At 37.5% G+C, this 27,401-nt stretch overlaps 1 protein-coding gene across 1 annotated transcript in view; it reads right to left on the bottom strand.

The window, feature by feature from the left end:
* atp9b (ATPase phospholipid transporting 9B) overlaps window positions 1-27,401 on the bottom strand; it is a 312,373-nt gene that overhangs the window by 183,429 nt on the left and 101,543 nt on the right. Inside the window, exon 8 of the mRNA XM_073050696.1 lies at window positions 2,592-2,686. Coding sequence (XP_072906797.1) covers window positions 2,592-2,686 — 95 coding nt within the window. The remainder of the gene's footprint in view (window positions 1-2,591; window positions 2,687-27,401) is intronic.

The following is a 27,401-nucleotide window of genomic DNA, read 5'->3' as shown; positions in this document are numbered from 1 at the left end:
GTCAATATTTTGGGTTAAAGCACTCTCTATATCCCCATTCAAGTTTCACATGCAAAATAAAATGGAGGAACAGGCCAGGCAGTATTCCAGCATTTTGTATGTTCCCAGGATTTCCAGCATCTGTAAAATCTCTTGTGTCCCCAGCATTTAAGCTTCACCTGCTTTTGAGAAATAACATAAGCAAACCCATGCTTTCCTGAAGAGGACAGAGATCTTAATAGTTCACAAGAATTCTGAAAATAATGTCACTCTACAGATAGGAAGCTGTTTTCATTTTAGAAAATGCAATTTTAGAAAAATTGCTATTTATGCAATGGCAAAATGACAAATTCTTAAGAGTGAGTTCAGACAGCTTCACATGGAACTACAAGTAGATTCAATTAATTATCTGATTGAACACTGCAGTAAATGATTTTTTTTATTTTCCAGCTCAATCTTCATGGGTAATGTATGTTATAGTTTTGCATTGCCAAAAAATATCAAAATGTGGGAAACAATTTCTAAGTAAGTAGGTGGGCACATTGGAGCTACAATGGCTTGCATAACTTAAAAGCCGTTTATAAGCAGCAACACAGCATCACATAATTCAGATGCCTCAAGCATGGAATAAATTATGTATCCTGCTGGTTATTTATGATATTAATTTCTATTTTAACAACACAAATAATCAAGAAGTTAATGGAAGCAAGTATTTGCACATATATACACATTTGTTTGCATGGTAGAAATGCAATTACATTCTTAAAATATAAGCAATTACTTGACTTCTTGGTTCGCAAGTACAGCAGGAATTTACCCTTTCAGATTTGTTTGCACCATTATACAGCTTTGGATAACATAATGAAGGATAAATTGCTCCTTATCAGTACAGATTGTCAAGCACATATTAACTGGAATTTCAAACAGCTGGACTATAAAATACTTCTAATGCATGATTTTAATCAGTTAGCCATATGTGTTTTGCAAGAAAGCTCTACATTGTGAATACCATTTTCATTTTTGTATTTCAGCTAAAGATCGAGAATACTAATGACACATTAACTGGTCTGGTTACTTCAAGTTAGTTATCTTTTGATCACCAACTGCCTCCTGGTCCTTGAATTGATCACTCCAAATTTAATTGTTCTTCCAATGGCAGATTAGCCTTCAGCTGCTAAGGTCCCAAACTGTAGTATTCTCCCTCCATACTTCACTATAACACTTCCTTTGAAAGCTTATTCTTTTTTTAAAAAAAAGCTTCCTTCTACAACCTTTCCTCATGCCTCAGTGACCCTGTACAAGTTTAGAAGGATAACTGTTTCAATAAACTGCCCTGGATTTGAGGTGGTTTAGAAGATTTGTCACACCCTCTTAGATTATACTGATTAATTTCCTCTATCTCCAAGTATTAGTCCCCTTTCCCTTCATATGGTAATCTTTCGTTAACAATACAGGCAAGAAACATGCTTCTTCTACCTGTCCATACATTAGTTCTGAATTTTAAAAGGCCCATTCTTTTATATTTCCTATCTTGACAGTCAACAAATTTTAAACAATGTATTTTAGATTTTTCTAACATTGTTAATGCCCACATACAAACTAATGGCTGCTTAGTGAACCTCTCATGCTCAAGTGTGCAGATAATTTAGGGTGGAGGTTTTTTAAAATCAGTGTTAAACATGGTTAGCTGGCTGCTGATCTTGAAAAGAAAGTAAAATATGAGTTTTCTGAGGCCACAATGCCTATACAACTTAGCAAGATTTTCTATGTGAAGGCACTGTGTGTTCAAAGGTGCATGATTTGGGATAACTCAAGGATATCTAGCTCAAATTAAAGAAAACTTCGAAGACTTAACTCTTAGAAAATAAAAATAAAATATTTGCAAGGATCAAGAACAAAAGGCACGCAGGGTAAACGTTACAGTCATTCAACTCCAAAGAAAGCTGGAAAAATCCAAAACTCTTGAATGCCAAAGTCAAAAATCTTGCCAAAGTATAAAAATGTGCTTTTAAACTATCTAGGTATTCCATTAAATTCTTACCAGTTGCTCTCAACCAGTTCACTCCATTCTAGGGGAATACACTCTTTGCATTGCTTCAGAGCAGAGAGAAATCTGTGATACAATTCTTCTCCCAAAATAGTCTCTATGAGGAGCATATCCTACTGGTAATTAAAATCCAAGATATCCAAATTCAAACAACTTTCATGGAGTAATCACAGTGAATGCTAATTGCTCCACTGTCACAACTCCTCAATATTTGGGCTATCATATTTTCCTAAAATCACAGCAGCAACATCTGCAAAATGCTAGCTCTGCTCAGCCAACATCTGCCCAACTCAGTCTGAACACTTCAAATCTGCAATACTCTTTGGACACAACAAAATTAAACAATATGTATTTAATAGCCATGCTCCAAACCTTTCTAGTTTAAGAAAATCCAATATATAGTTGCACAGTACTGTTAACATCTTAAAAAATCAATTGTCAATCTATAATTTGGCATATACAAAGAAAACTGAAGATAGCCATTTTATAAAACTATTTATAAAACTGGTGTCTTTGTGTCACAAAGCATTTTAACAGCTGGAAATAAAATTAGTATTATACTTACACCCAATGCTGGCAATCTTTGTGTACAACAAACAGCTATCCTAAGCTTCCAATCCGTTTCACCATCCAGTTGATCAGTACGAATGAAACACGAGCCTTGAAAAATAAACATTTAATTCTGATTATCCTCAACAGTGTAAGCAGTTCTTTGGTTGCAATCTCTCAAACTATATTGAAAATAATAAATCACAATTCCATTCTGTACTAATTAAATGGTTGTGGAAGATCCACAGGTCTTTCTGCTTTTCTAGTTCATCAATTTAATGATTTTTACATAATAATCATGGAATGCTAGTATTGCAATTAAGTACTTACTATACCTGGTTTGTGTTTGGTGAATATCAAAGAACACTAACTTCTACAGATGTATTGTTGAAAGTATCCTAACTGGTTACATCATGGTTCGGTATGGCAAATCGAATGTAATCTGAGAAGCTGCAGCAACAAGTAGACTCAAGGGCACCTCCCTCCCTAACATCAGTAATATCTTTAGGAGGCACTGCCTTAAGGCAGCAACATCCAAGGATATCCACCATGCCATGCCACTTTCTGGCAGCAAGCATAATGTCAGATCAGAGGCATTCAAGTCTGGTGACCAAGAAAGTTACAAGAGGTCCAGGCACTATTACTGGAAGCTATCTCACAGGCGAAATGTCAATTCCGGACTAAACTTGAACCAATGAAGGATGCTCAACAGTTGTGGCAGGGCTTGAATGCTCTCACTTCTTACAAAGTAAAATTAAGCAACATAAGTGGCAACAAGGCTTTGCTTCTGATGAGCTCAATGGTGTCTATGTTTGCTTTGAATATCAAAACATGGAGAAACCAACATAAAGTCCTAAAGGCCCCGCTGATCCAGTGATTTCAGTCTCCGAGGCTGACATACAAGCATCCTTCCAGAGGGTGAACCCACAGAAAGCATTCAGTCCAGACAAGGTACAAAACTCCTATACTGATCAACTGGCTAGAGTGTTCACTGAGATATATAACCTCTCAGTTTGGCAGTCTGAGGTATCTTCGCAGTGCCAAAGAAGATATGATAGCCTATCTCAATGGCTATCATGCAGCTACACTTATATCCACAGTGAAGTGTTTTCAGAGGTTATGATGACATACATCAACTCCTGCCTGAGAAGCAACTTGGAGCAGAACAGGTCCACAACAGTGCCATTTCATTGGCTCTTCACTCAACCATGGAGCATCTGGACAGCAAAGATGCACATCTGGATGCTATTATTCGACCGTAACTCGGCATTCAATACTATCATCCCCTCAAAACTAATCAATACACTTCAAGACCTTGGCCTCAAATACTTCCATGTGCAATTGAATCCTCGATTACTTCATTTATAGACTCCAATCAGTTCAGATTGGAAACATCTCCACAATCTCCATCAGCACAGGCTCACACGGCTGTGTGCTTGACCCCTAGCTCGATTTGGTTTACACTGTTAGGACATACTTTGGAGTGATGAAAACGTAGCAAAAAATATCTTCATCAGCAACTAGTCTTTAGTTTTGAATGTGGATTATAGATTAAATTTAAAATGCAGTTGTGAACAATGGTGCTCCTGGAGCTTCATACTGGGGCCGATTGGAAACTAAGAAACATGACATTGATCTGAGATGCATGAATACAGCTCAGTGAGCAGAGATTAACATTCAATTTAGGGTGCCTTGAATGTTGGTGTGAAGATCTAGGTATTTATATGTATATCAAAAGAAGCAGTATGAATGCATTGTAGCTACAGAATTGTCCTGTTGTCACCTTTAATCTTCAGCATACAAAAATGGGATGTTATGTTGGGTCAGGAAGCCTCTACCAACAGTGAGAATGCCTGCTTGTTGTGCTGAATAAAAACTTTTTTATCACCAGCTTCAGTGTTTCTCTGGTGACTTCGATCACAATCACAACATTTATGACTGTGTGGCCAAGCGCAGCTCCAATGCTTACTTGGACTGCTGTGCAGGTGCAGTTGAAGCATTCCTGCACAGGTCCGGTGAAGAGCTTTAAAAATCCAGTGTCCATAAAAAAGGAATTTTTATATTATTTCAGCAGTTTTGCGTATTGATTTACAACCTCATCCTATTACTGCAATTTTTGGATTACCAGTGATGGACTCTAGTCAATTATCCCCTTCAGCCTGCCATTCAATTGCATTTGTTACATTAATAGCCAGAAGATCCATTTTATTTAAATGGAAAGATTCCAATTCCCCCTACTACATTTCAATGGTTTTCCCAAACTACAGTATGTTTAAACTTAGAAAAAAATTAGGAGTGGCACTATTGACCCTTCAGTTAAATTTGAAGAAACTTGGAGGCCATTTATTCAACATTTTCATATGATGTAAGCTGACCTTTTCCGAATCCTTCTCAATAACTTTTTGTTCATGTATAGAGGAGCAGAGTTAATAACAAATAATGATTTTAACCAATAAAACATGGCAGCCCAGCTTTTATGTTGTTTTGTTTTTATTTTGCTTTTTTTTTTAAAGTTTAGGGGGACTTTTTTTTCTCTCTTGAAATAATTTAAAAGAAAAAAGAAATTTAAAAAAAGAGGAGTACCATCTAGTGGAGCAGTCATCATGGGAGCGGTCTGAGTCAGAGCGGTAAGGCTTTGGCTCAATAGGGCTTCGGCAAGAACAGGTGGAGGTACAGTGGTATGCAAAGTTTGGGCACCCCGGTCAAAATTTCTGTTACTGTGAATAGCTAAGCGAGTAAAAGATGACCTGATTTCCAAAAGGCATAAAGTTAAAGATGACATATTTGTTTAATATTTTAAGCAAGATTACTTTTTTTATTTCCATCTTTTACAGTTTCAAAATAACAAAAAAAGAAAAGGGCCTGAAGCAAAAGTTTGGGCACCCTGCATGGTCAGTACTTAGTAACACCCCCTGTAGCAAGTATCACAGCTTGTAAACGCTTTCTGTAGCCAGCTAAGAGTCTTTTAATTCTTGTTTGGGGGATTTTACCCCATTCTTCCTTGCAAAAGGCTTCCAGTTCTATAAGATTCTTGGGCCGTCTTGCATGCACTGCTCTTTTGAGGTCTATCCACAGATTTTCGATGATGTTTAGGTCGGGGGGTTGTGAGGGCCATGGCAAAACCTTCAGCTTGTGGCTCTTGAGGTAGTCCATTGTGGATTTTCAGGTGTATTTAGGATCATTATCCTGTGTAGAAGCCATCCTTCTTTTCATCTTCAGCTTTTTAACAGATGGTGTGATGTTTGCTTCCAGAATTTGCTGGTATTTAATTGAATTCATTCCTCCCTCTACCAGTGAAATGTTCCCCCAGCCACTGGCTACAACACAAGCCCAAAGCATGATTGATCCACCCCCATGCTTAACAGATGGAGAGTTGTTCTTTTCATGAAATTCTGCACCCTTTTTTCTCCAAACATACCTTTGCTCATTGTGGCCAAAAAGTTCTATTTGTACTTCATCAGTCCACAGGACTTGTTTCCAAAATGCATCAGGCTTGTTTAGATGTTCCTTTGTAAACTTCTGATGCTGAATTTTTGTGGTGAGAACGCAGGAAAGGTTTTCTTCTGATGACTCTTCCATGAGGTATATAAAATTATGATGGGTATAGATAGAGTGAATGCAAGCAGGCTTTTTCCACTGAGACTAGGGGAGAAAAAAAACAGAGGACATGGGTTAAGGGTGAAGGGGGAAAAGTTTAAAGGGAACATGGGGGGGGGGGCTTCTCCAAACAGAGATTGGTGGGAGTGTGGAATGAGCTGCCAGATGAAGTGGTAAATGCGGGCTCACTTTTAACATTTAAGAAAAACTTGGGACAGGTACATGGATGAGAGGTGTATGGAGAATATGGGCCAGGTGCAGACTCAGTGGGACTAGGTAGAAAAATGATTCGGCCCAGCCAAGAAGGACCTAAAGGCCTGTTTCTGTGCTGTGATGTTCTATGGTTCTGACAATTCAATGTTCCAGGATTCTGTTGTTTAAGACACGTTGGAGTCGGAGGGATTAAAGGGGGAGGGGTGGTATTATGTCAGGGAAAATTGTCGTGCCAGTGTTCAGACAGGACAGACTGGACAGCTCATCTAATGAGGCTTTATGGGTAGAAATCAGGAATAAGAAATGTATGGCCACGTAAATGGGATTGTATTAAAGATCACCAAACAGTCCACGGGATTTAGAGGAGGAAATTTGTAGAGAGATTGCAGACTGTTGCAAGAAAGATAAGGTTGTGATAGCAGATCATTTTAACTTTCCGTATATTGACAGGAGCTTCCACACTATTAAAGGGCTGGACGGGAAAGGATTTGTCAAATGTGTTCAAGACAGTTTCCTGAATCAGTATACAGAAGTCCCAACTACAGAGAGTGTGATACTGAATCTCCTATTAGGCAATGAGAGGGCAGGTGACAGAAGTTTGATTGACAAACTAACGGAGATGGGAGTAGACTCTCACATGGTGGATTGGATAGTGGACTACTTGACAGATAGACCTCAGTATGTGCGGTTGGGAGACTGTAGGTCTGACACGGTGGTCAGCAGCACAGGAGCGCCGCAGGGAACCGTACTCTCTCCGGTCCTGTTCACCCTGTACACATCAGACTTCCAATATAACTCGGAGTCCTGCCATGTGCAGAAGTTCACTGATGACACGGCCATAGTGGGGTGTGTCAGGAATGGACAGGAGGAGGAGTATAGGAAACTGATACAGGACTTTGTGATATGGTGCAACTCAAACTACCTGCGTCTCAATATCACCAAGACCAAGGAGATAGTGGTGGACTTTAGGAGATCTAGGCCTCATATGGAGCCAGTGATCATTAATGGAGAATGTGTGGAGCAGGTTAAGACCTACAAATATCTGGGAGTACAGTTAGACGAGAAGCTAGACTGGACTGCCAACACAGATGCCTTGTGCAGGAAGGCACAGAGTCGACTGTACTTCCTTAGAAGGTTGGCGTCATTCAATGTCTGTAGTGAGATGCTGAAGATGTTCTATAGGTCAGTTGTGGAGAGCGCCCTCTTCTTCGTGGTGGCGTGTTGGGGAGGAAGCATTAAGAAGAGGGACGCCTCACGTCTTAATAAGCTGGTAAGGAAGGCGGGCTCTGTCGTGGGCAAAGTACTGGAGAGTTTAACATCGGTAGCTGAGCGAAGGGCGCTGAGTAGGCTACGGTCAATTATGGAAAACTCTGAACATCCTCTACATAGCACCATCCAGAGACAGAGAAGCAGTTTCAGCGACAGGTTACTATCGACGCAATGCTCCTCAGACAGGATGAAGAGGTCAATACTCCCCAATGCCATTAGGCTTTACAATTCAACCGCCAGGACTTAAGAACTTTTTAAAAGCTATTATTAATGCTTTTTGAGATAGTGATTTAGATGCATATCATATTTTTTACTGAGTTAAGTATTGTATGTAATTAGTTTTGCTACAACAAGTGTATGGGACATTGGAAAAAAAGTTGAATTTCCCCATGGGGATGAATAAAGTATCTATCTATCTATCTATCTTCATCTAGAGATCATAATGCCATTAGTTTAAGGTAATTATGGAAAAGGTTGAGATTCTAAATTGGCATAGGGGCATTCATCCTCCCGAATAATCCTTAATGTGGTTTTGCTCAACTTTTAACTTTGAAGCACCTTAATCAACCAAATTTAAATTGCTTATATTAGTATTAGATATTTGAGCAAAAGCTTCCCAATCTCAGCTTGCTTAGGGTCAATTTCAAACTTTATCTGGTAAAAACTATTGAACCACAAATGTACAAAGTCAATTTTATAGCTTTTCAGAAATATTTATAAGATCACTGAGATTCCAGCATTCCATTTAATTGCAGAAAAATGTCTGAACTCAGAAGCAGCTGATGAAGTGAAAGCTGAAAGTAAAAGAGAAATAAACAAATCTGACAACAATGTACAGAAGACATTGAACTATATCAAGTTAACATTCTCCCAGCTAACCCAAAGACTCACTGAAGGTGTGGAAGAGTTGTTCCTAAAAGAATCAATTGCTGAAAAACCAGGTGCATTACACAGAGGACACTTCTTGATACAATTCTATTGGATTTAATGGAGAGATCTGGTTTAAACAACATATCAGAACTCTACTGTATAGATTACTTAAGATATTCCTTCAATCATACTGAACATGTGGCCTTAGATACTGATTGCTTCATAGTACAACATGCAAACTCCAATGGCTAAACAAATAAGTTCACATTTTTTAAAATGACTTTTTTTTTAAATGGACAGATTTAACTCAGCAACTAAAGGTAATCTGGTAAACTATTTCCAAACACTTGCACATGATCAATACTATGAATAAGAGAAAAAAACTGGGATGTTACCACAAAGCAGTGTGTGCTGGCAAGACAGCAAAGCATAGATTCTCTTTCATACAAAAAAGGGAATCATTACCCTCAATAAAAACAGAGAATACTGGAAACACTCAATAGGTCAGGCAGCATCTGTGGAATGAGATACAGTTCACGTTTCAGATCCTAACCCCTTCATCACAACTCCTTCACCAAATTGCTTCAAAATGGATACTGATAAACTGCAAGTCAAGTCAAGTCACTTTTTATTGTCATTTTGACCATAACTGCTGGTACAGTACACAGTAAAAAAAAATGAGACAACATTTTTCAGGACCATGGTGCAACATGAAACAGTACAAAAACTACACTGAACTACATAAAAACAACACAGAAAAAAACTACGCTAGACTACAGACCTACCCAGGACTGCATAAAGTGCACAAAACAGGCATTACAATAAATAATAAACAAGACAAGCATTACAACAAATAATAAACAAGGTGGTGCAGGCTCGAAGGGCCGAATGGTCTACTTCTGCACCTATTGTCTATTGTCTAAGACAATGGGCACAGTAGAGGGCAGTAAGTTGGTGTCAGTCCAGGCTCTGGGTATTGAGGTGTCTGATAGCTTGGGGAAAGAAACTGTTACATAGTCTGGTCGTAAGAGCCCGAATACTCCGGTGCCTTTTCCCAGATGGCAGGAGGGAGAGGAGTTTGTATGAGGGGTGCGTGGGGTCCTTCATAATGCTGTTTGCTTTGCAGATGCAACATGTAGTGTAAATGTCCGTGATGACGGGAAGAGCAACCCCGATGATCTTCTCAGCTGACCTCACTATCTGCTGCAGGGTCTTGCGATCCGAGATGGTGCAATTTCCAAACCAGGCAGTGATGCAGCTGCTCAGGATACTCTCAATACAACCCCTGTAGAATGTGGTGAGGATGTTTGGGTGGGAGATGGATTTTCCTCAGCCTTCGCAGAAAGTAGAGACGTTCCTGGGCTCTCTTTGCTATGGAGCTGGTATTGAGGGACCAGGTGAGATGGTAGGCCCATGTTGAAAATAAGTGGGCTCCTGACACAAGGCAAGTCATGTATCGAAGTCAATGTGCAAATGCACGTCATCTCGCATTCACGATACACAGGAATGGTACTTTGCTAAACTATGACCCCTCCCCCATCAGAAATATGGTAAAACCGAACATGCCTTCAATATACAATCAGCTTCAACTCACTTGAAACAACTGCAGGCATGGTGGAAGAAAGCCAACACATCTCAAACTATTCACAAATCAGTGGATATCAAGAAGTGACGTTCTACATCAATGGCATTCAAGCAGCACAATGCAAATGAGCCAACTGGCACTCATATCAATAGCTCATTTATGCCATTGTTCAAATGTGCCAAAGTGGCAGTAGGCACCATTCCTATAAACTGAGTGACTCTGACAGCAGCCCACAGCTTTTAACACAAAACTAACAACAATGACAATGCAATGAGTACACCGGCAGCAGCATTTCATTTAGTTCAATATATCAGTTGTTGCATATATCCAGCAAAAATCCAGTAATCAGCAAACAAACTGCGATGGATTACTAACATGGTCAATAGAAAGCAGATCTCAAAATTCAAAAAAAACCATGATCACATATTCCACAAACTTTTCTGAAAAGCACGAAACATTCACAGGGGATATGCCTGCTGGGAGCTATGTTTTGTGCAGGGAAACTCTTCTAATTCTCTCATTACTGTGGAGATGTTCCAATTTTTTCCCTTCATTGGACTAACATGGCTTTCAAAGTAGCCATGCAGTTGTAGAGTAGCATAAGTTCATTGTTAATGATCTTTAACAAAGTTCAAAGTTCAAAGTCTAACAAGACTTTAACCAGGAAAATTATTATTTTTATTTGAAAAGTGATTACAGTAGTACCACTAAACAAAGATGAGTTTACTGATAGCATTTTCTCCTGACATTCCAGCATTTTTGCCATGTTTATTTTCTACTAATAGCAAACAATGTCAAAACCTGAGCTTATCATGACTATTACAACACTGAACAAAACAAAAGGGCAAAAATAAATGTAGCAATACTCCAGGAAGTGATTTTAAAAATTAAGCACTCTTAGATATACTTTAGTTATGTTGGGGAGTTCTCTGTATTTTTCATTGTGGAATATGCTAAATTTGAAATAATAGTTTCTATAAATTGAAAATTGTAGCCAACATTTCAATGCATTGTAAACAGAAATATTCTTAATACACTTTCAATAACATCATGTCTGAATTTACTCCAATCCAAAAAGCAGAATCGATCACATTACAATTTGTCAGCACTTGAACTGTATACAAGTTCCCTTGCATATTGTTGGTTCCCTTGCATATCACTTAACACTACAAATGATTCTTGTTTTCAGAAGGTACAAAACCATCAGAAATGAAAATGAAGTAGGAATGGCACAAGTTATTTGGCCTCCATAGGAGAAATGATATTCCAAATGTTCACCTTTCAACAGATCTGAATCAATGTAAACCATTCTTCTTTCCAGATGCTACTAACCAGTCATACATGCATATGTAGTATCTATCTTTAAATAAAAGGATTTCTGTAATTTTACATTTTACCTTGCATTGAAGGAGATGGGTGGAGGGATTAGGAGTTTCAAATTCCATGTTTAGATAGAGCACTTTTTGTGAATATTTTTGGAAGGGACTTGGATTTAGAAAAATGTGCACCCTTCCTTGAGTTACAATAATAAAAATGATAGATTCAAAAATCCAAGTGAATTGAAATATCTTTCTTTTTGTTCATTGTGATTAAAACCGCAAGAGAAAACAGACTCAGAAGTGAATCATCCAGGTTGACTCCTCTTACTTTATTGCAAATGATATGCGACGAGATAGGAAACAATTATGAATTAAATTATTTTACATTTTAACATAAAATGCTGATTATGAACAAAATAGCAAATAAATTTGTAACTGTTGTAAATACTCTGGTTAAATAACATGTATGGAGAAAGGAACAACTAATATTTCAGGTCAATGACATTTCATTGGTAATTTAAATACACATTTGCTCTAACTGTATTAGAATGACGTTAATTCAAACTACAAACAACTTGCTCTAATACACCCTCTTCTCTGAAAAGCATCAACTTGTAATACACCATTGTTGATAGCAGCAATGAAGTCACTTGCAATTAGAAGCTAAAATGTGCACCTCATTCCCCCCTTTTTAAACTCTCTTCAAAATTCACTGCAAAGCTAAAAGCTTTCCACAACAATTAAGGGAAGACATTCTGAGATCACCATTATTGAGGTGATAACCTCCACAATATCATAAAGCTAATACAATGTCATATGGCCTCACAAGCATAATTAAACTTGAAATTCGTAAGTGGCTTTTGATGATACCCTACCCTTCCATGGGCAATCTTGTGGTAGTTTCTGCCAATAGAAGCATGACGATGATCTCCACAATTTATGAAAAAAAGATTACTAGGTTAGAACTATCAGGAAAAACAGCAGATATTGATAAACATCTTTCTGACTCTGAAAAATTAAATTTACAAACATTGAACCTCACCCTTGAAGACTGATGTAGATAATTTTCAACTTAAGGGAGACGCATCAAAAACTAGCCTTCTGGCAATGCGTTCCAGGGACCCACCACTCTGTGTACAAATCCTACCTTTAACATCTCCCCTAAACTTTCTTCCACTCACCTTAAACAAATGTTCTTTGCCATTTTGGAGAAAGGTGCTGACTGTCCACTTTATCTAGACCTCTCTTAAGTTTATACACCTCTTTCAAGTTGACTCTCATGCTTTGTCACTCCAAAAAGAAAAGCCCCAGCACATTTAACCTTTCCTTATAAGACATGTTGTCTAATTCAGAGACCATCTTGGTAAATCTCCTCTGCACTCTCATAAATGCTTCCATATCCTTCCTATAATGAAGTAACGAGAACTGAACACAATATTCCGAGTGTGATCTAACCAGAGATTCACAGAGCTGCAACATTACCTCGCAACTAATGAAAGCAGGCCTCTGTACCACCCTATCAACTTGTGCAGCAACAATGAGGAATCTATGGATCTGCACCTCGAGATCTCTCTGTTACTGCAAAGGAAAATGAGTGGAATTCGACAAAGGAAGGATACTCCTTGCAGCTTCAATCCTAATTGTTTTGTGGGAGGAGGTGATAGGGAGTTTGGGGGGTGGGGGAGGAAGGGAGCAGATATTTCTTTACCTATGTTCTTGTGTACACTTACCCTACTCTCTTCACTAAAACAAAAGATACAGTTGATAAACATCTTCAGAGCTTTCCTGCCAAGCACCTGGGAGAGTTGAATATTACAAGTTTTCTCACATGCAGAGGGCAATCAAATTTTCTCCCTTCAATGATCAGTGAATGCTGTGGTATTTACCATCTTGGTCCAGTGTACTGAAAATAGTTAGAAGTTCAGCGAATGAAGTACGTTGAGGCCATAACCAATCTGGCTCACTCTGATTTTGAATTGTAGGCACTGCTAACAACTACTTTATCAGTTACTGGCACATCCACATCAATATATTTCCTGTTTTGGAGGTTGGTATTTACAAAGAATGGTACACCATCTTATTCAAACAGACACCAAAAGAGTATTACTGAACAGCACAGACTGAACCAGGGAATTAGAACAGCAAATTCAATTTCACATCAAGTGCAAAGCTCAAAACACGGGGAAAAATAAACATTCTTTCCATCTTCAAAAATAATTATACTTAGAAGGACTGAGGGCTCATTTATTCATTTAATTTTCTCATGCTTGTGGGTGTGCCTGGCAGTAATTAAGACTTCACACGCTCAATGGACTACTTAGAGTATTATTATCAAAATTATGTGCAGTGTCATATAATGTAGGTGATCAAGGTCTTTCCATGACCATGATTGTTCTTTGCAAATTTTTCTACAGAAGTGATTTGCTATCGTCTTCTTCTGGACAGTGACTTTACAAGACGAGTCAATATTCTTCAGAGAATGTCTGAATGGCATCAGTGGTCACATAACCAGGTCGTAATATGTACCAGCTGCTCATATGATCATCCGCCACCCACTCCCATGGCTTCAAGTGACCCTGATGGGTGGGGGTTAAACCAGTGCTACACCTTGGCCAATGATGACCTGCAGGCTAGCAGAGGGAAGGAACGCTTTACACCTCCTTTGGTAAAGGCGTATATTCACCATGCCACAATAACTTCCTTTAACTTTGTGTGGGCAACTTTAATCCATACCTACCATATCAATACAGGATTTTCCTTGTTGATTCATTTGAAAAGTGAGTCAGTTGGTCTGATACATTCCTATGCAGCTTACAGAGGCAGTGCTTCTCATTACTTCAACTCACCAATTTTAACACTTAATTGTGCTTGTGCATATATTGGATGCTCATGCCCTATGTGCATGAGTAATAATATTTTTATGGAACACTTTTCATACAAACAATGTAGTTCAAAGTGTTTTACAATAATCAGCATGCTAGCTTCCATTATGCTTTCCAGCACAGCCCGGCCTAATAGCTAAGCTAACTGTCACCACTAAATCAGCCCTGGTGTTGTACTGCAAAATATCAGCCCAAATTCTGAGTTTTTCCTTAACTGGAATCTGGAACAACTGGGAAAACTCTGTATCTCAAGAAGCAACTCTAGAGGCAAAATGTACAAGTTGATGTTCTGTTTGAGACCCTGCAACAGGACAACCAATAAATTAAGGTAGGACTCCTAATCAAGTATCAATGTGTTTATTCATAATTTAGTCAATCCATTTTATGAGTTCATCATTCATCATTATAGCTGGTGTTGTTAGCTCAATGATATAATACCATTCTACTGATACAACAAAAATAGAACAGAAAACTGTCACACAAGATCGCGTGCTGGTGAAAAACTAGCACTAACTGGTTTTCAAGTGCCCTGTATTACTCTTTCCTCAACAACCACCTTCATGAAGTGAATAATCTGTTTACAATGGCTAATTTAACAAACACATGATCAATTCAACTTTTATGTATTCATCTATCAAAAGTGGAAGGGACTTTATGATGAATGGCAATTTCATGGCAAATTAATTTATTAATAAGCATCCAGCTGTTCAATAACAGTTGTATGCTGAAGCTTTTCAAGAATTACTTATCTAAAGTAACTTAATCGGTCAACTAAAACATGGCAATATTACAGGCAATTCAAGCAATGAAAGGCTGACTTTGACAGGGATAATAACGCTCCTACTTAGTTACACAAGCGGTAATCATATTTCATTACCATTACATTAGCTTATCTGGGGAAAAGAGTTGATACTGCACCATCATAAACCTTTCATGTACTGCTACTGATATGCAGTCCACCATAGCAATTACTGCTGGCTATTGCATTATAAACTGAATTATCCCGACACTTAATATATCAGCCTCTCATTACGTGGTTTATATTTTGAAATGGAGACTATATTAAAAGCAGAAATTTTAAAGTGAACAGCAAACTGTTAATTTTAAAGTCTATCTGTTTTCTACAGTGAGTCTGCTTTCTTATTTAAGAATGGCACTTCTGCATTTAAGCTAACAAAAATAATTATCTGATTTCATATTCCTTAAAAATATTTACACATGTATACAATATGATCAGGATAAGAAATGCCATATAAAACTCGTTAGAAGCAGAGCAGCATGACAGAAAAAGGACAAGTGTACTGTGCAATGAATGGCAGAAGGCAGCCTGACAAGTTGCCAGCAAGTACATTTTGTTTGGGTGCCCTAGTCCAGATAAATTCAGTGTCACAATCTAAGTACCTGAACCCTGATGTAAGTAAAGTCTAGCAGAACAACATGTTTTATTCATAAATGCCTGTATATTTAGCAGCTTAGTGAGCTAACAGCCTGAAAGGACATGGTTGATAGAAGCACCTGAAACTAAATCTGACCTGAAGGTGGCATTTTCACACAATACAGTTTCCAACAAGCTTGCATACATGCCTTTGCTCAGTAACTGTATTTCCACTGTGCATGGTAATATAATAAATGTTTTATTTGTAAACTTTAAAAGCTGCATGCACAGTCATAAAATGTGGGTACAAGTTACAATCTATTATATATTTCCACAAGGAACAGCCAATATTATTGACGGTACAAACAAAAGAATGGAACATCACAGAGAATTTAACATACAGTGATGCAAAAGCTCAAGAAAACCATGGATAGAACCTTTCCACAAGTACCCACAAGAATTCAAAATGATGGAGGTGGGATCTCTTTGAAACCTATCGAATATTGAATGACCTCAATAGAAGGGATATGGAAAAGATGACTCCTATGGTGAGGGAGTCTAAGAACAGAGGACACAGCCTCAGAAAAGAGGGACATTCGTTTAGATTGGAGACTAGGAGAAATTTCTTTAGCCAGAAAGTGGTGAATCTGTGGATTTCTTTGCTACAGGCAGCTGTGGAGGCCAAGTCACTGGGTAAATTTAAGGCAGAGGTTGATAGATTCTTGATTAGTCAGGGTATGAAGGGTTACAGGGGGAAGGCAGGAGATTGGGACTTAGAGGGAAATGGATCAGCCATGATTAAATGACAGAGCAGACTCAATGGGCCAAATGGCCTACTTCTGCACCTATATCTTAGGGACTTATAATGAAGCTCTGCTTTGAGTCTGTTATAGCTAAAATGTGGTTAAAGCAATCAGACAAATGAGTGTAACACTCAAGAATTAATAAATGTAATGTCATAAAGACTTCTGTAAAAGAGGGACATGTACTTCTCTACCATTCCATATCATGGATGATCCTGTTCGAATATTAAATTCCCACCATCCCACCATACCTCTTCATGCCTTATGCCTAGAAACTATTTCCTTAAGTTTATTGAAAAAACTTGCTTCCACGCCTTCTGTGGCTAAGAATTTCACAGGTGAACCAATCTCAGTGAAGACTCTCCATGTTTCAAGACGAGGACCCCTAGTTCTACATCAGTCTTCTCTGCCATGGGGAAATATTTGACCTGCATGCAGCATGTCAAGTCAGAATTTTGTATGCTTCAATGAGCTCATTACTAATTTTTTAACCTTTTGAAAATATAATTTTAATTGATATAATTTTGCCTCATACACCCAATCTGCCATCATGGAAATCATTCTTAAGACCTTCACTGAACTCCCTAATGCCAAATGCATCTTTCCTTAGTCAAGGAGACCAAAACTTCACATTGTACTCCAAATCTAATCTCACCAAGAGCTCCACATCATAGAAAAGTGAGACATCCTTGTTGTACTATGTGAAAGTATTAACTGACTACATAAGTTTTGTGACTGGTTATCAGGGCTCTGGGCAAACTCAGACATGGCAAAGCATTGGAACCAGATGGTGTGAACCTCAAGGTCCTGAAGGAACGTGATGAGCAGTCGTGTGGTATTCTCCAGTGTACTTTCAATCTGAGTCTCAGCCTGGAAAGGATCCCAACTGTGTGGAAAACATCATTTGTGGTACCAGTACCCAAGAAGGGGCAATTGAAAGTATTGAATGACTACCGTCCAGTGGCCCTGACTTCACACATCATCCTTATCTTTGACACAGGCAGAGGCCCAAGGGCCAGATCCTCTGCTGTACTCTTCTAGGTTTAATGTGCTACGCAGTCATTTAAAAAAACATTTTATTTAGAGATACCATTGGAATCGGCCAATCCAGCACATCTAGCTGTGCTACCACCTACTCACACTAGCCTCATCACAGGACAATTTACAATGACCAATTAACCGACTTGTAGGTACATATTTGGACTGTGAGAGGGAACCGAAGTACGCAGAGGAAACCCGTGCTTCACGGGTGGAACCTACAAACTCTAAATTCCGACACGCTGAGCTGTAATACCATTGTGCTAACTGCTACACTACCATGGCACCCTATCTCCACAAAGATTTAAATGCTTTTATATCCCACATATCTGTTGCACCTATTTGCAGTAGATATTGAATTTTTTAAAAATCTAATCATCTGATACTACTGGCAGACAATAATCAATTACCAGCTATCGTCAAATTCCATGTTTTTATTGCAGTATAGATATTATGAATATGAAAACATTCTATTGTTAGAATTTACGAGTAGTCATATGCTGAACATCTCATAAGTGAATGTATTTCCACACTCTCTCCTCTGAACTATTACCAACATAAATCCTCTTTAACAATTTATTTTCCATCACACTATTTCACAAGGGGCATTTCAAAGTGATCTTTACCCTTTCTGTCAATGGCTGCCCTCATCCATCAATTTCATACAGAATTATAACACAGATCAATGCAGTTCAAGACCACTAAGCATTCTGCGGCCCTTGTGAATGGTAGACTGCAGATATTCATTTAATACATAGCTCAGACTATGGTATGTATTGGTCAGAAGCATTTCCTCCCACTTCAGCAGTTAATTCTATCAATAACTCATCTTACAGGTTTGCTTTGAAAACTGAAAAGAGAAATTCCAGTTGGTGCTCTATCTGCTCTTACTGGACAATACTGTATCAGATACTAGACAGCTGGATAATGAGCATATCCTTCAAGTTACTTATAAAAATTACTATCCTCACTATATTGCCTAAAAAACTTGCAGTGTTTGCTTGCAAATCACCAAAGTTTAGAATCCTTACTGACCAATGAATCTCTTCAAATCTTTACCATAAAAGCAACAGTTATAATTGTGACTTGTTAGAAACCGCTGGCATCTATAGCATAAAAATAAACTAATGTACTGCAATGGACTTCAAAATAAATGCGCATTACAATACATGTTTTGAGGGAAATGCTCCTAATTAAAAAGCAGCTAGGCAAATTGATAAATAATTTCAGCAGAGGAAAAAATGGGATTATCATTCAACATTACACATATGGCATGCACCTCAAAATGCACAAAATGTTGATGTAAAGTTTCTGCTGCTAACACCAGTCCAGAAGATGATCTAACTGCATTAACATATAATACTGCCAACACTGTTGCCCTGGGACAGACTGGATGAATATCATTTAGAGAGCAATTTTAAATTAAGCAAATGAATAGCTTTTTTTTTCTTGCTGAAAATCTGCACAAGTTGTAGCAATCACTGAAGCCTGAAGTGCATCAATTCCCCTCGCTACAAGCAAACCAGTTTGCTGTAATAACAACTTTGGGCATTGCTGTCACAGCCAAAAAATAGTGTACATGATTTCTGAAAAAGACGTTTGAAGTCCATTACTTGTACTGGGGTGTATGTATTCCACGCAAAATTAAAATTAAGCATTCTTCTCAGGAACATCCTCAGTAGATATGATGGCCCAAGGAATTTAAAAATTGAGTTGATCGGATTTAGGGCCTCTGGTGATCATCTTGAATAGTGCAACATGATGGCTGGTCTCATTTAGCTTGCTTGCCTACCTTAACCAAAAAAAAGGTATTAATAATTTAAAGAAATATTTTAAGAAAACACTACTCATAGGTGTAATCATAATTCTAATCAAACTCTTTTTTTTAAATCACCAATACCAAAACACATGAATTCAGAGCTACAGATCAAGGAACATAGAACATTGAAATCTACAGCATATTACAGGCCCCTCAGCCCAAAATGTTGTGCCGACCACTCTAGAAACTGTCTAGAATTTCCCTAGCACATAGCCCTCTACTTTTTCTAAGCTCCATGTACCTATCTGAAAGACTCTTAAAAGACCCTATTACATTCGCTTCCACCACCATCTCCGGCAGTGCATTCCATGCACTCACCACTCTGTGTGAAAAACTTACCCCTGACATCCCATCGGTACCCATTTCCAAGCACCTTAAAACAATGCCCTGGAAAAATGCCTCTGACTATCCACACGATCAATGCCCCTCACCATCTTATACACATCTCATCAGGACACCTTTTATCCTCCGTCGCTTCAAGGAGAAAAGTTCACTCAACCTGTTCCCATTAGGTACGCCCTCCAATCGAGGCAACATACTTTCAAATCTCCTCTGCACTTGCTCTACAGTATTCACATCCTTCCTTAGGTGACGTGACCAGAACTGAACACAGTACTCCAAGTGGGGTCTGACCAAGGTCTTACACAGCTGTAACATCACCTCACAGCTCTTGAACTCAATCTCAATTGACAAATGCCAACACACCATACGCCTTCTTAACAACACTATCAACCCGTGCAGCAGCTTTGAATGTCCTGTGGACACGGACCCCAAGATCTCTCAGATCCTCCACACTGCCGAGAGTCTTACCATTAATAACATTCTTTCTTCAAATTTGACCTACCAAAATGAACCATTTCACACTTATTTGGGTTCAACTAAACATTATTTCTCAAAATGAAATGATCTCATTAGATATTACGTTCTGCATTATCCCAGCAAAAATAGTTGCTGAAAACCTTCTCCCAGAATTATTGCAGATAGTCAGCAGACAAAGAAAAATGGATTTGCATACTTATTCTGAATACAGTGTAATACAAAGTTTACCCTAGTTCTATAGAACATACACAGTCAACTGTGGTCAGCAGAACATCAAATTCTTTGCTTTGCATGACAAATCCACCATATTTCAACAACTTAATTTAAAACTAGTGGTCCTCTTTGCAGTGGCAGAGGATATGCATGGTTATAAAATGTCATATGTTTTAATATTATCCTAATCGGTGTGGCAAGAGCAGCAATATATTTGCCTGTGCAGTCTCAAACCAGATTCACGATACCAAGCAACACACACAAAATGCTACAGGAACTCAGCAGGCCAGACAGCATCAATGGAAATAAGTATAGTTGACATTCTGGGCCAAGATTTCTAGACTAAGTTGCTAGCTGGCAGCTCTTGCTGAAAATTTCATTTTGTGAGGATGGTGATAAAGTTGAGATTTGGCTGCCCTGCAAGTAACAGTAATTAAACAGATCTCAGAACTGCATCAACAATTAATGGAAAGTGATGTGAAATAAATGCTGGTTATGAAATAAATGCATGAAATAAGGATCCAAATTTCTTCCCACTTTCTGAAGTAGTCCTTAGCAATTTGTTTCTTGAATATACAAGGCTAAATATATTTGATTTTCTATGAAGTATGGAAGATGTTATGCATTGTATAACATGCATAATTTGGCTGAAGTTATTAGAAAGCAAAAACATTTGCTTAATACCATATAGTACCGCAAAAACTGACCTGTTCCTTTTCTCATTGGCAGAAATAATGATGTCTGTCTTCCTTCTCAAGCAATGTTTCCAATTAATTTTTTACTAAGGCAAACATTAGCTACAATTAATACCAGTTTAGCCTCAGCAAAATTGAATTATTAAATCTGTCTGCCAATATCCAATTACATCCTACTTATGAATACTTGATTTTATTTTGTATAATTGACAAGGGCTGTCAGGTACGGATGGGTTTGAGGGCAATCAAGTTAAGATCAACAGATATAGCTGTCACATAGGACAAAGTGTGTCAAGAGTTGGCAAAGGCACTGACAGGTTATGTATAAAGGGTCCATGTGAACCTGTCATAAACAGTTAATAAAATGGCTTGTAATATTAGCAGGCTGCCTGCTGCTACTCAGAATCAAAAACCCATTGAAATGTTAGGATACAAGATTGCACCCAACAAAAGAGATGGAACACTTGACTGTGGACTTCTGTAAATATAATACCAGATCATTTACCGTCAACTTGTATTTAAATCATTTATACCGTTCAAAAGAATAAATACATAAAAATTTTAAATGGAAAATAAGAAACACGCTTGGCATGAGATATGATTACAAAAATCTACTGCATGTTTCTAATAATAAATATTACTAAACACGCGAACTACAATGTCAACATTTTAAAATTGGCACTTATAAGTGATTGATGAAGCTTCCTTCCAAAGCAACTCACTCTTTAAATACCACCGAAATAAATTTGTGCACTCGAGATATTTGATCTGAATTAAGAAACTGATGATGCAATTGATTAATTGGAATTTAAGCCATCAGTCACTGGATCCATTAGTTTCTTTCACCAGATTCATTTACATTCTAAACAATCAGCTGATGGCTCAATAGGATACCATGTATTAATACACAGTCAATATGATCCTACTGAACTCATCAGAATTCCTTATTGACAGCAGCAGAAATGCTTTAAATCCAAGCTTGATCAGATTGCATATGCTTAAGCAGTCTTATATTGACTAGACATTTTTAAATTCTGACGGCATTATAAAAATGCTGCAATCTGCAATGTACAACGCAATGTAATAAAGGGTCACAAGAAAGCTCAGCAATATTAAACTTGGGACAGGAGAAATCAGCTTAAAAACAAAGTTTTACACAAATCAAAAGCTCAGTCTTATTATAAATATTTAATTCTTTCAAACATAAATACAGAACTGTAGATTAATAAAAATCCAGATATACTGAGTTTTGTTAAAAATCATTATTTCACAATTCTTTAAATACTAAGTATTTGGTAGGCTTAATGCTTTAACTGTTAGACGGTATCATCACATCAGTAGGTGTTGCACCATACTTGTATTTAACTTTCATGGTATATTTACAAGGCATCCACTCAAGAAAAGAGAGAGGAGCTCCTCAACGGCTCAGAAATAAAGTGGAGGCAAATTATGTCACTGTTTGTGGCCCTGATCAAGTTCAGCAATTTCAGATTGTTGATTAGTATCTCAATTGTGTTGGCAGAAAATCTACCACTTCACAGTTCTAGGTTACTCTTTGCTGTTCACATGTTGTGACAATTTTAGTTAATATTCATTTTCATTGGTGGTAATATTTTCAGCTATCAAAAGCTATCTCTGAAATTGTTCCCAGTTTAAATCTCCTATGGCCATCCCAAAAAGGAGCTGAAGTGAAAAGAACGTTAAATAAGAGGTAGGCTGAGAGCCAAAAGCAATTGCTGACACTAAAATGTGGATTAAGACTAAGTAGTTGAGACATGGTCCCATTTACACCAGACATGAAGTCAAGGTTTGTAAATATGTAAACATGCTTTGATTAAACCATTAGTTACACAAACTGCTATGATAGAACAAACCATCAGCCAATGCAATAACTATTCTTTCAAAATCTGCTCAACATAAATGAACAGGGGGCACTTTACATCCAGGACTATGATATGCAAAACAATCTGAAAGAGCCATTTAGCATTCCACAAGTAACCTGTAAGTTTTTATTTACAAATTAAATATCCCCATATCCCAGTATGAATAATTTCTAGTAGCTCAAACAATGAAAGCATACTTCTAATACTGCGTGAGATACATACATTAATTTCCTTTTCACAACATCACCTTCCCTTTTTGGATGCTTGAGCTCAAAATTTACAGATACTCAAATAGAATAAATGTTCCCCTTCGAAACTGGATAGTTTTCCCTAAGCACTGAAAGTGCTGAATTTGGGGAATACATTACAAATGCTTGAATATTGAACATGTTCTAACGATAAGGGTGACCTGATAAAGAATTTATAAAAGTAGAAGCAGACATTTACACTTGTAGATGGTAATAGAATTAGGAATTATAAATAGGATGGTCACTAATAAACCCAACCGAGAATTCAAGATTAGTACACAAAAGTGGAATGTTTAACTAAAGGTGTAAGATGAAAAGCAAAAAATGCATCTAAAGAGAGCATCAAGATAAAAAAAAACTGCAAAAGAAATTGGTTACACTGTGGCAAGGCTGGAAGAAGATTTAGTGGCATGGTTTATTTAGAAATAAATAAGTGCAATTCTGTATGAAAGCAAAGTACATGGAAGTTGTATATTATTAGTCTAGGGAAAGAAATGGGAAGAGACATGATCTTCATCGCATCAATTAAATCAGACCAACTCTCAAGTGCATTAAATTCTCATTAAAGCTACCCTAGCTAGTAGACTTGGGAAGCAGGAAAATTACCACACTAGTATATGCCAGGATTCTCTCAAGTCAGTGCCAGTTGAAACAAGGAACTTAGAGGCACAAAAAACAAGTGTAATTAAACAAAATAGATTTTATTATATAACATTTCTTAAGAGTTCATCAATTGCAATTTCAATCATAAGTCGAATATTGCCATATTGCAAAATATCACATGAACTTCACTTTTTTTGGTCTTTTCTTTGTATAACAGTTGTCATTTAGACATACTGACTAAAAATGTTCAAATGAGATGGAAAATAAAAATTATTGGCAGGTTAATATTGAAACTCAATTCTGCTCTGATCACCATCTCATTGAAAAGCAATCCATCTCCAGCGCACATTCCCATCCTACCCCCTTCTCCGTAGTTTTATTTTCCTTTTGCCATCCTGTGCAAGATCAAATACAGCTTATTAGTATCAGAATCTTAAAACAGCATCAGCACAAGGATAAGAACATGCAAAAAAGCAAGGGCACTGACAGTCATGCACAAAAGAAAATACTTAGTTTAACTGCAGTTATCTTTTGGACATGTCTTCAAAATAATGAATATATCAGTTTGTGAAAACAGCACTTAAAGTTAACTTTTAAGTGGTTACTGAGACAAAACCATTTCTTCCTCAAAACCAAATCTGAACTTTGAGAGACAAATGAGGTTCAGAGCCTATCAAAATCAAATCTTAAGATGTACACCTGGCTAGAGATCACAGAGAAATTGTGCTAATTTCTTGCTTCAGAATTGGTAGATTGAGGTTAACTGCAACAAAGCAGTTAAGGTATAACTTGGTTTATTCAACACAAATCAGGCACTAAACATAACATCTCCTGTTTGTGTGGATCATCTGCTCTGAACAAGATGTTGAACCATTGGCACCCTTAATATATTATATGACGGGCAGACGATTTTTCTTTTAATACTCCTAGTGTCATTTGGTCAATATATTCAATAGTGTTAACACTTTTTCCCAAACACAGCAGCATTGCCACTCATGTGACCCCTGAAGTGAAACACCCTTTCAATTTTTTTCCCCACCTGACTCAGCTACAACCCATCCTTTCTCTGCTCCCCACAGATCCCCTCCCCACACACACCCACCCACCTTTCAGCATAAGGATCCTAAACTGTGATTATTTCCCTATTTTACAACTACAATTAAACTTCGATAACTCTATAGAAAGCAAATGAGACTAGCTCAGACAGACATCATGGACGAGTTGGGCTATGGGGCAGTTCCCATAGCGACACACACACACAAATGTTGGCGCAACTCAGTAAGTCAGGCAGCACCGATGAAGATAAATAACAGTCTACATTTTGGGCAAAGACTGTTTCCACGCTATGATGATCAGTTATGGGCATTAAGGTAATGAAAAGCATTATATATAAAGTAAATTTTCTTAAAATTAATTAGCCATATGCAGGTTAACTAATTAATCTAACTCAAATTATAATTAAGCTGTGAAAAAAATATATCCATAACTATACAAAATAAAACTGAACACAGGTACCATCAAAACAAACACCCCAATCTTTACTCCAGGAACCAATGAAGTTTGTGCCAAATGTGAGAGTAACAAAATTATCTTCACCATATTCATCCTTTCATTTGATCTTTCCAGCATTTTCCTGAAATTTTGCTAATGATGCGAGTCACAGTGGTGATGCAGATGCCAAAGCCTTTTGTTTTGGAGATCAGATTAAAAACATACCGATCAAAATGCCTTCAAAATATATTCTGCATTTTAAATTTCAATGAAATGAAATGCACTTAAATTCAAAATAAATTTTTTTTCCTACTTTTAAGATTCACAAGGCAGGAACCTAGTTGCACTGCTAGACAAAGACAGTCAAATAATCCTTAGTGAAGTCATGTGATCATTGCAATCACACTTGAGACATGAAAATGTTGGTAAAATAAGCTGACCAATTTCAGATCTTCAAAACAAACTCAGGCTAAATTGTGTAAATAAATTGTTCAGAATTCAAAATCAATAATGGACTTGTTATACAAGGCCTTTGATGGTTTTGTTCAACTAATCAGCTTAGATATTAAAAGGTGGCAGACTCAATATGAAATGTTATTCCTTACTGCCAGATTTAAATATGCTCTATTTATTTGAACAGTACACAACAAATATTACAGATTTCTCTTGTTGAATGTGGCAAATAAAACTCATTTGGACTGAGTATTTCAAAGGCAGAACACAGCAGTCGAACAGAACACATGCAGTAATTATTAACTAAACCCACATACAAATACTGGCACTCTAATAGCCAGCAATTCCTTTCTCCACATGGTAAGTTCAATATTTTAACTATTTCGCTAAAATTCAGAGATTTAAGGAGCCAGAATTTTAAAGACCCTGGAGTAAAAGGTAGATAGCCACTAGTATAAAACTACAGAGGTCAACCTTTCCATTCCACAAACATCTGTTTTCTAATACTGAATTGCTGTTTATAACTGTGAGTTTGCTTGTGCTTCTCCACATTCCCATTTGCCATGGATTCACAGATGGCTCAGACTGCACAGAACTTGGACTTTCTTTAGGATCGTGTACAGACAGACCATTCAAGAATACAGAAAGGCTAGCAGGTGGCTGCAAATTACATTTGAAAAGTAAAATAAGTACTTTTGAGCAGCAAACTGTGCCAGTTTTACTTGACAAAGTTGGGGGATTGAAGAACAGTACTCTTAAAATGGTAACAGAAATCTTAAGAGTAAAATAATCAAAGTGCTTAGTCTCAAGGTACCAAAATATATCAAGAACATAAAGTACACCAATCAGCAACAAGAGTTAATTGATTTGACATTTCATAGTAATTTTTTTTAAACAGTACATACAGACTGAGATTAAGAAGCAGTATTCACAAAATTCTGAAAGGAACTCAGGCCAGGCAGCATCTAGGGAAAAGAATAAACAGTCAAAGTTTCAGGCCGAGTTTTGGCACGAAGCATCGGTTTACTCTTTTCCTGGCCTGAGTTCCTCTGGCATTTTGTGCAGATTACTTTGATTTCCAGCATCTGCAGATTTTCTCTTGTTTGAAATTAAGAGGCATTGACTATTACTACAGGTTACAATCCAAAATCTATGGAGGCCCTGCACACACAAGCAGGTATCTGGCTGACCAATGAGATGGATTTGCTGGCTACTATAGCACCTTCTGCCATGTGGCCACTGCCAACAGCTGCGCTTCTGACTTGCAAACTGTATGGGTTATAAACAGTTCACAGGAATGGAAACCTGTTGCAACTCAGGGAGGACCTGCATTACAAAAATACCAAGTTCCATAAAAATGTAAATACAAAACCAATTTAAAAATTATCTATACAAGTTGAGTACCCCTTAACCAAAATGCCAGAAGTGTTTCGGATTTTGGAATATATAATGAGATAGCTTGGGATCACTATCATTTCTGATTCTGAATTTATATGCTACCAGTAAGCAGTCTTTGTCTACTTTAACTCCATCTAGAAGTTTGCAGATACCACCATAGTGGACCAATTGTCAAACAACGAGTCGGATGACTGGAAGGAGATGGAGAGCTTCTGATTTAGTGTCATGACAACAACACTTCCCTCAATGTTAG

Source organism: Hemitrygon akajei, chromosome 1 (assembly GCF_048418815.1).
Source record: "Hemitrygon akajei chromosome 1, sHemAka1.3, whole genome shotgun sequence".
Lineage (NCBI taxonomy): Eukaryota > Metazoa > Chordata > Chondrichthyes > Myliobatiformes > Dasyatidae > Hemitrygon > Hemitrygon akajei.
Note: the sequence above shows the minus strand (reverse complement) of the source record. Positions and strands in the feature narration are given on the sequence as shown.